At 50.8% G+C, this 10,553-nt stretch overlaps 1 protein-coding gene across 1 annotated transcript; it reads left to right on the forward strand.

Annotated features, from left to right (window-relative positions):
- Window positions 1-383: 383 nt before the first annotated feature.
- On the forward strand, window positions 384-5,692 carry LOC144273680 (cathepsin G-like). The gene is made up of 5 exons (XM_077832370.1): window positions 384-444; window positions 3,200-3,347; window positions 3,898-4,033; window positions 4,204-4,476; window positions 4,818-5,692. The coding sequence occupies exons 1-5, from the start codon at window positions 384-386 to the stop codon at window positions 4,965-4,967; spliced, it is 768 nt and encodes a 255-aa protein (XP_077688496.1). The 3' UTR covers window positions 4,968-5,692.
- Window positions 5,693-10,553: the final 4,861 nt, after the last annotated feature.

Below are 10,553 nucleotides of genomic sequence, written 5' to 3' on the forward strand. Positions count from 1 at the left end.
CCATCCCCTTCTTACTGCTCTGAGACGCATGCTGGGGCAGAAGCGGGGAGCTGAGCCAAGCCAGCGGGTGACTCAGCATCGGCTGCACTCCCCACTAGATGAGCTGCTGGAGCAGAGGAGACGGGCGAACTCCAGATGAGCCCAGCACCAGGTGAGAGATGCCCCGTCCCAGGCTCCTTCCCCTCGAGAGAGGTTATTTTCCAGACCCAGCTCCCTCCCTCGTGCACCCATGTGTCAGTGGAATGATGCTGAGGTTTCTGAGGGTGCCTGTGTGTGGTCCCAGCTCCCCGCGAGGGGGGCGCGTACGTGACCTGTGGTTTGCTGCTGGCTCTATAAATGCCCCAGGACTGGGGCTTGAGCACTGTCACTTTCCCCAGACGGTGATGATGCTGATCCTGATCCTGCTGCCGGCGGCCTTTCTCCTGCCCCCCTGGGCTGGGGCTGGTGAGTGCGGGGGCATCAGGGATCATGGGGAGTAGAGCCGGGAGCTCCTCTGGGCTGTTTGCAAATCCTGGATCCTCCCCAGAGTCAAATGCTTCTGCCAGGGTGATCGCTGGCTCCCAGGACCTGGCTAGGGACGGGTTTGGAAGTGGGGGTGAAGGAGTCTGGGTGGTGGAGCTGGTACTGAGATAAAGCCTCCGAGAGACACACAGAGAGCTTGAGAGCAGGAGAGAGACACAGGGGTATCTTAAGTGGGGACTGGGAGCCAAGACGCCTGGGTTCTAGTCCCTGCTTGGGAGTGGGGTCTAGTGATTAGAGTAGAGCTTGGGGGTGACAGTCAGGACTCCTGGGTTCTAGATCATTCTTCCTTTGTCTGTGCTGTCATTTTAAATCGAAGTTCTTTAGGGAAGGGACTGACTTTCCCTGAGGGTCTGCGCAGCACCCGGCAGAACGGGACCCTCCTCTGGGTTGGTGGCACCATATGCAAATAACAGCACCAGACTGTCAAAACTGCCTCCTTCATATGGACGTCAAACTAACATCCATGAGTCGTCTGTTAAAACGTTCAGATGTGAGCTGCACACAAACTTGTATGGCTTTAATTAACCTGATTTTAAACCACATCTGTAGTTCAACTGGGTCAGCTCTGCCTGTGGCTGCCCTGATATTGATTTAAACCTGGCCAAAGCATCGGAAACTTCCCAGGGGCCAGTTAACCTCAGAGAACCAGCCTTCAACCCATACAAATGCTCAGGACGTGCATTTGCACAAGGTTAAAACAAACCATGCAGTCTGGCAATTCCTAAGTTCTACATCCCTCTGGTGGTTAGAGACCCTCTCACTTCCACCTCCATCTATCCCTGCCCAGTTTATCCCCATTTGTTCTTCTGCCTACGTTGTCCTTCAGCTTCACCAGCTCTCCCCCCCACCCCCCGTCACCTCCACCCTGATGTCTTTACACCAATTGTCTAGCTTTGACTTCATCCACGTGGGCTGAGACGTGTTCAGAGTTGGTCAGAAAAGTTTTTCCCTGGGAAATTTCGACTTTTCATTGAAAACCCCCAAAGTAATTTGTTTTTCTAGTAATTTCTTTTTATTTTTTCAAAAGATATATAGAGACAGTGAGAAAACAAACAGCAAAATATACATAAACTTCTCATAATGCATAAAAACCTCATAAGATATTAAGTATTTGCTACCTCACCTTTGCTAAGCTTGAAACATTTAGTTATCTATAATATGAATGGTTAGAATATCAATCACTTATTATATTCCACAATTTACAAACAAAATATGCTTTATAAAAATCCCGCTAGTTAAAGAAAAATTATTAAAGTAAGATAAAGGCTAGAAGCAAAATTCAAATGAGAGGCATAGATACAGGGAGTGGAAGGAAGTGGGTAGGGAAGCGGGGTGGTGAGGTGGACCCATGAATTTGACAGGATGATCAGATACTTCCAGGAAAGCATCTCATATCTCTAACAACTTCTCTTGGGAATCTCTGTAACAGTCGATAGCTCTTTCCCTTGGCAGCCAAGCTGAGGATGTCTACGCTCTAATCTTTGATTGTTGGTTGTTTTTTGGATTTCCGTTTTGGCGGTACTTGCTTTTCACTGCTGTTAGTGCTCTGCTTAGCCAAAGCCTTTCTGTTTTATTCTGCTTCCAGTTAACACCCACTAGGTTGAAAATTACAGGTTTAATTTTATTTGATGGGGGAAAAAAAACACTGTCCCCTTCAGTTCTGCCCAAAGCCTACTGGTCTATGAGCATATGGGTGAAGTCAGCACCTTCTGTGTCACAGCTGACTTAGCAGCATGTGCATTGAACAGTTGAAGAGGGGTCCAATGCATCCTCCATAGGATTTCCTGTGGAATTCATCTTAAATGTAGCTCCAGGGAGCAGTTGGAGCACGGGCTACAATTTGTTTCCATTTGGTTAGCAGAAAATTATTGGCCTAGTTCCTTCTCCCAATGCTTTTTCAGAGGATGAGTGTTTAGTTCAAATTTGCTGGCCAGGTCTGCATAACGTTGCCATAGATCCTGGCAATCTTGGTAACATTTGGAGAAACAAAAGCAGTAATGGCTGAAGGGCTGCGAAGGCAGCAGGGCTAAACAGATGGGGGGGCGGCATGTTTCCCTTTCATACCTTGCCACTCCATCTTCGTCTGTAGTGTGACCAAAATTAAAATTGTTTTGGTGACTAAAAACTCACACATTTTCAGCTGAAAACTGTCAAAAACTGGGGGGGAAATAATCAGTTTTCAAAAAAAAAAAAAAAAAGCCAAAATGTTTGAGGAGAGGAGACGCTTTCTGGGAAACTTTTCATTGTCTAGACAATCTGATTTTCTGTACAAAAGCAGTTTGGAGGGGCAGCTTTGGACCAGCCCTGGCTTGTCACTAGGGGTTGGTGGAGAAGGTGAAATGTCAGCAGGGGACCTGTCAGTGGCGTTCTGGCTGACGTTGACACCCAAAGCCGTTACCTCAAGGCAGTGCGATTACTGACCCACTCCCGGTGCGTTTTGCACCAATTCTCCACCTCGCGAGGTCAGAGCTTTAGATTTATCCTCCGGCCCCATGGGGTGTCCAGTTTGGGGCAGAGCTCAGGATGGGACAGAGTTCCAGGCACACGAATCCCCCAGGGAGAGCACCACAGGGGGTGGTTTGAGGCTGTGGGGACTCCCCTTTGGGATGGGGAGCTCGGTCCCAGCTCGGCCCAAGGAAACAGTGGGACTCTTTATATGAACCTGGTCCCCACACAGGCGAGATCATCGGAGGCCGGAAAGCCCAGCCCCACTCTAGACCCTACATGGCCTGTCTGCAAATAAAACGTGGGGACAAGAGCTATCGCTGCGGAGGGTTCCTGGTGGCGGAGAACTTCGTGCTGACGGCCGCTCACTGCAATGGAGAGTAAGCGCCTCTGTGCTGGGGACGTCGGGGCAGGTTGGGGTTAGCGGGTGATGGGGGAGCCGGGAGCTCTGGTGCTGTCACAGGTTGCAGGGAAGGATCAGTTAGTAGGACAGGCTGGGAGAGCAGACCCCAGGGGTCTGAGCTGCTCAGGGGGCGTCGCCGTGTCTCTAGGGGCCTCTGCAAACCATGGTCCAGCTCCAGCTCTGGGTAAATCAATGGAGCCACAGCCATTGGCACCAGCTGGGGTCTGGCCCAGTGCCCAGATGGGACAGGGAGGGGCTCACAGCCCAAGGACAGCTCTGCAGGGCTCTGGGGTGGGGGCAACTGGGCATAGACCCCTGTCTGGATCTAGCTGGGTGGGGTCCCCTGGCTGGAGGGGAGCTGAGACCCAGAGGTCAAGGGGAATGAAGGCGTCTGAGATCAGTGCCTGAGTGTCCCATGCTGCCCTGTCCCCACAAGATCAGTACTTATGTCAGACCAACATGTGCCCACCCCCCACCTCAGTACACTCCTGCCCCAAATGCCCATGTCTTGCTCTTGGCTTTTACAGCAAGATCACTGTGTGCCTGGGAGCCCATAACATTAAACAAAGGGAACCGAGCCAACAGAAACTCTCCGTGCGCCGCCGGATCCCCCATCCGCAATACAACAGAGAGACCCGTAATAATGACCTCATGCTGCTGCAGGTAACACCCCACCCCATCACCCCTCCCGCAGTGACCTCACACTGCTGCAGGTACTGCCCTCATCCCATCTACATTGGCTGTAGTTTCTCTCTTCTTGGATTCTCTCTCTACCCATCATCAGCTCTGACCTTCATATTGACCCTGGTGCTTGTGTCCTCTCTTGTTTGTAGCTGGAGCACAAGGCAAAGCTCAATGAACAGGTCGGGCTCATCCCGCTCCCCCTGGCTCATCAGGGAGTGCAACCAGGGACCGTGTGCAGTGTCGCCGGCTGGGGCCGGACGAGCGCACACAAAAAGGCATTCCCCCATAAACTCCGGGAGGTGTATTTGAAGGTGCTGGATGATCAGACGTGTCTGAAGTATCCTGGTGGGACATATTCTAAATATAACAGCTACACGATGATGTGTGTGGGGAACCCAAAGGAGAGGAAAGCCTCTTTTAAGGTGAAACTCCCAAGCGTCCTTGATAAATCCTTATTATTAACGAGGCTCCTGCTGTTGCAGTTGGGCCCATGAGCAAAGATCAGAGATCAGGCCCTGCTGCGCTAAGTGCTGTACGAACCAATGGGAAAATATCTGGTCTTCTCTCGGGGGGTGGGGCGGGGGACAGAGACTGACTGGGAGGAGTTGGGGGTTTGTTGAGACAGGCTGGGCTGTGGGGGAGCCCAAACAGAGACCATCTGGGTAGCAGGGGGGGTGTCACTAAAGTGTCCACCAGTGTTTGAAGAGCAGCGGGAAATGACTCACTGAGCTTTTCGCCATCTGTGGCTTGTTTTGTTTCGCAGGGTGACTCTGGGGGCCCCCTGGTGTGTGGGAAAACAGCCCAGGGCATTGTCTCTTGGGGGCCTATAAGTGGGAGCCCCCCAAGAGTCTACACAAGAGTCTCCACCTTCATCCCCTGGATACAGGCCACGATGAGGAGGCTGCAGCCCTGAGCCGTGCTGGAAATCGCTACATGGGCTGGATCTACGCCGCTTCTGCCCTTTGCATTGGCCCAGATGCAGGGCCTGCTTTGCAGAGGGGCTGAATCCCCCCAGTCTGATCTCCCCCACCCCAGATACCGCTCCTCTCAGGCAGTGCCCCACCCATGAGCATCAAGGCAGGGAGCCTCGGGGAGTTAGGAGCCATGTTCAGTTTGAACTCCCACAGCTCCCTTGGCAATCCCAACCCAGGCCCTTAGGCTGCGTCTTTGCTAGGGAACCAGCTGGTTTATTTACCCAGGGGTAACGGACACAGTCCAAATCCTGGGGCAGACCCAGCAGTTTGTAGCCCTCCCCCATGTCAGCCAGTTGAGTGACCGTTTATGGGAGATCCTCGTCATTATCTGACCTGCTAACTCCTGTTAAAACTGCAGCCTGCCCTATCCTCACTGGGCCTTTTCCACATGTTATTTCCCCCGGGGTAGCCACCGCCCATTCCAAAGACACCTGTTCCCAGCACCGACAAGGAGAGCAGGAGTTTGTTCATGGGAAGGGAAATTGGGAAATTATGCACCAAACTGATTTCAGCTGAAATGACAGCTCTGAGCACCTCCCCCTAACCTCTGCTGCCCTGCCCATCCACGCGGCCTGGTGCATTTCGCTCGCTGCTTCTTAGCCAGTAATGAGTAAAAATGAAGTTGCAAAACAATGAATTGGTGCCTTCCTGGGAACTGAATGAATGCCCCCCAGCCTCGGACTCCCAGCTAACTTGTACCTAGCAGATGTAACCAGGGTTTTGGGCCTGGTGGTGAATTCACGCCCTGGGTTTGGGTAATTCATGCCGGATCTGCTAGAAAGACAAGGAAAATTACCAGTGAAAAAGCAAATCACTGTGTGACTGATATTAACTCTGGTATCCCACCACTGACACCTAGGCCAACTCCCTGCCAACAGGAGTGCACTTTAGGCCCACTGGAGGAGAAATCAGTACCAAGGTATTCTTAGTTTCTCTTGTACGTCATTCCCCTTCCACTCTGCACCTGGCCAGTCCCCTCTATCAGGCATCTCAGCCCAGATTCAAGGCCTGATCCCAAAGAGACTCTGTGTGTCCTCCCAGCCTGACTGACTCTAATCAAGGGCTATTCAGGCAGGAGGCAAATTCCATTGCTGTTTGCAACAGCTCCCCTGCAAAGAAAATGTATCACAAACCTAGCCCAGTGCAGCAGGGATCCATGGACCGGCTCTGATGCTCTGGGAAGAGACGTCTCAGACTGGGATACGGTACCATCTGCCAATGCCTATTAGTGTCATCTCATTGTTCCCCTGGTTCTTCCCCGTCAGCCTGTCAGTAGCCACTTGTTTTCTCCTGTCCTATACCTAGACTGTGAGCAACTGGGGACAGGGGCCATCACTGTGTTTTGTGTTTGTACAGCACCTGGCACACTGGGGTCCTAGGCCATAGCTCAGAGTCCACCTAGGTGTTACTGCAATACACCTAACAAGTCACCTACAGTGGCAATGGGATTCTTTGCCATGACTGGGTCTTCTAGGCGCTACCATAATACACCTAATAAACAGTGTACAGCACCCAGCACAATGCAGCCCTGGTCATCTGACAGTCCTGGACCTGCTCGAAGTCTCAGGTTGGATGCCAGAAACCAGAGTCACCCCAGGATCCCAGCTCAAGCTGTCATCAGATCTGCAGGTGTCACAGCACTGAGCAGTGTGGTAAATGCTGACAAAGCCAGGGCAGGTGCAGGGAGCAAGCTGGGGCACTTAGTGAGCTGGGCCCAGTCACACCCCAGCGGTGAGAATCCAGCAGATGCAGCATTCTCCATCTCAGCCCCAGGGAAGTGGACACCTCCCCAGATCCGGGACTGTGTCCTGGAGAACTGGGCCTCAACAAAGGATCTGGGGGGCTTACAGTGAACAAGCAACACCATGAAGTCCCCATGCACCACTGGGGCAAAACTGGCCAGAGCCTGGACTGTAAAAACAGAGGCATAGGAGCAGGGAAGGGATTTTGCCTCTCCATGCAGCATTGGTGAGACTGTTACCGGCCCTGGGATGGGGGACAGGCTGGCTCAGGGGAGTGGGGAATGGACTTGGGGCCTTTCCCCTGCGGGGGTGGGGGCTAGCACTGATCCAGCCCCATGGCAGGGGACTGGCTGGTTCAGGGGGTACAGAATGAGCTGTGGGGCCTCCCCTCTAGGGCATCTCTGTGCTGCTGTCACTGTTCCAAGCACCAAGTTCTGCCCTTCCCCAGCTCGCCTGTTTCCGTGGGCTGTGGGTAGCACTGATCGGTGTCAGTGCTGGGTGAGAAAACACACCCCTGTCCCCTGTGTGTGAGATGGAGGCCGGTGGCTCTGATCACCCTGGTACTAGCGCCCCACCCCAGACATTGCGTATTGTAAGGGACTGCGGAAGACTCTGTGACGGCCTAGCTAGGGAGGAACGCTTCCTCGTGCAGACGGTTACTATCGGTCAGTGGCGGACATGAGGAACCGGTCGAAACTGCCCACAACCGGCCTCGACTGCCTCGTGTGGCCCCTTGCCAGTAAAGAAGCACAACCCCTTAGTAATTATACATGAGCTAATAATGTTAAATGTATATTAATGCCTGCTATCCGGCCCTTCGTTGGACTTCGTCCCAGGCATTGCTCCGGTGCGCTGGGCTCTCCGCCTCCGTGACAGCAACGCTTGGAGTCCCCGTTGCGGGTGTGTCACTTACCTTCAGTAAAGCCACGAATTCGCCGCTTTGCCACGTTTGAGCCTCGCTTTTTCAGAGCACCCCTGCCCGGCCTCCAGGGCCTAAAACAGAACATGTATGTGACACCCAAAGTGACACCCCCATTGAGTTTATCAACCCCCAAGGGGGCTCAGCCTCATCCCCTGTCCATGGGGTCCCTGGCCTGTCAGGGGGGGTGCTCTCCCCCTACAGGGATTCACACACAGAGAACCAGGAGCATCACTGGTTTAGTCATTCTTGCATCCCACCTTTTCAGGGACCAGACATGGATGCTCCCAGCCAACCCCCCTGCTGGCCCCGAGTCAGGTCGGTGATCCCGACTGTAGCTACCGGCAGGGTACAGACAGCGGGTGGGTGTGGTACTGGTAGGGTGGGGAGATGGATCTAGAATGGATGTATGGGGGTCTAGATGGATCTAAAATGGATGTAGAGGGATGTGCATCAATCTAGAAGGGATCTACAGGTGGCTATGGGGGTATGGATAGATCTAAAATGGAACACCATCAACTGAAATGAATCCAGCATGAATTTAAATGGAGTTAATTGGGTATTCATGCATCTAAGAACGTAAGAATGGCCATGCTGGATCAGACCAAAGGTCCATCCAGCCCAGTATCCTGTCTGCCGACAGTGGCCAATGCCAGGTGCCCCAGAGGGAGTGAACCTAACAGGTAATGTTCAAGTGATCTCTCTCCTGCCATTCATCTCCACCCTCTGACAAACAGAGGCTAGGGACACCATTCCTTACCCATCCTGGCTAAAAGCCATTAATGGACTTAAGCTCCATGAATTTATCAAGTTCTCTTTTAAACCCTATTATAGTCCTATCTGTATTGAATTTGAACGGATCTAGAGAGGTTCTGGAATGGTTCTAGATCATGACACTGATGTCTGGATGGACATATCCCACACCTCGTCCATCAGATATACCAATTTCAAGAGAGGGATCCAGAGCCAAATAATGGAATGGCTGAGATTGGATCTACCAAAAGGCTGATACTAAAACAGGAAACAGAGTTAATGCCAGTCAAAAGGGGTTCGTGGAGAACAGTCCATGTTCAATGACCATTTTCTCATTTCTGAGCAACATTAAAAGTCTGCTGCATTAAGGTGACTGTGCTGATCTGATATATATATGGATTCTTGTAGGGAGTTTGCCCAAATACCACACAACATTCAAATTAAGAACATGGCTCCAAAACGGGCTAACTGATTTTCCTCAAAGTGTGATCTTCAAAGAGGAATCAGCATCCACATGTGTGTTGCTGGTGGGTCCCACAAAGCTCTGTTCTGGGCCTCAGGTTATTCAGTATCTGTATCAATGATCTGGAAGTTCATGTAAAATTGTTGCTGGCTAAGTCTGCAGAGAACACAAACTTTGGTGGGTGGAGGACATCTCCAAGCTACAGAGCTACCTGGGTCACCTGGTGAGTTGGGTTCAATTAGAACTGCATGTGAATCCATCCAAATGCAAGGTCAAACATCGAGGGACAAGGGATGTTGTTCACACTGGCGGGACGGGAGCTGTGACCTGGAGAGCAGGGGCTCTGAAAGGGAGCATGGCGGAACCCATCAAACAAGAGGTTTCAGAGCAATTCTGGAGCTAAGCAGGCAGATACCGTCCTTGGGTGCATAAACCAGGGGATATTCAGCAAGGAGGTGGAGTCATCTCTGGATTTGGCCCTTGGGTGACCATGACTGGTTTCATAAATATAAAGGGAAGGGTAAACCCCTTTAAAATCCCTCCTGGCCAGAGGAAAAATCCTCTCACCTGTAAAGGGTTAAGAAGCTAAAGGTAACCTCGCTGGCACCTGACCAAAATGACCAATGAGGAACAAGTTACTTTCAAAAGCTGGGAGGAGGGAGAGAAACAAAGGGTCTGTGTCTGTCTGTATGCTGCTTTTGCCGGGGACAGAACAGGAATGGAGTCTTAGAACTTTTAGTAAGTAATCTAGCTAGGTATGTGTTAGATTATGATTTCTTTAAATGGCTGAGAAAAGAAGTGTGCTGAATACAATGACTATTCCTGTGTGTGTGTCTTTTTTGTAATTTAAGGTTTTGCCAAGAGGGATTCTCTATGTTTTGAATCTAATTACCCTGTAAGGTATCTACCATCCTGATTTTACAGAGGTGATTCCTTTACTTCTATTGAAAGTCTTCTTGTAAGAAAACTGAATGCTTTTTCATTGTTCTCAGATCCAAGGGTTTGGGTCTGTGGACACCTATGCAAATTGGTGAGGATTTTTACCAAACCTTCCCCAGGAAGTGGGGTGCAAGGGTTGGGAGGATTTTGGGAGAAAGACGTGTCCAAACTACGTTTCCCAGTAAACCCAGATAAAGTTTGGCGGTGGCAGTGGAAATCCAAAGGCAAAGGGTAAAATTAATTTGTACCTTGGGGAAGTTTTAACCTAAGCGGGTAAAAGTAAGCTTAGGAGGTTTTTATGCAAGTCCCCATATCTGTACCCTAGAGTTCAGAGTGGGGAAGGAACCTTGACATGGTGGCAGAGTGGTGGGATTAACCTGAAATCCTTTTGAGATCAATTTGAGATTTTTTTGAACCAGAAAAACAGATTTTAAGAAGGAAGTATTTTTTTTTCTTTGGGGCTGTTGGAAAGGAGGTCCAACTGAAAGCAGCTAGTTTTTTCTCTGCTTTGGGCCAGAGCGGAGACAAAAGGGAATTATCTTTGTAAATTGCAGGGTTTTTTTCCCTAAAATTAAACGGGGGGGTGTTCTACCCATTTGCCTGGAGACAAAAGTGGCAGGGTTTGTTTGTTTTTTTTTTTTAGGATTTTGATTTTTTTTTCAAGAAGCACAGGTTTGAAAATGATTTTTTTTTTTTCCTTTGGGCTGCT

Source organism: Eretmochelys imbricata, chromosome 13, assembly GCF_965152235.1.
Source record: "Eretmochelys imbricata isolate rEreImb1 chromosome 13, rEreImb1.hap1, whole genome shotgun sequence".
Taxonomy (NCBI): Eukaryota; Metazoa; Chordata; order Testudines; family Cheloniidae; genus Eretmochelys; species Eretmochelys imbricata.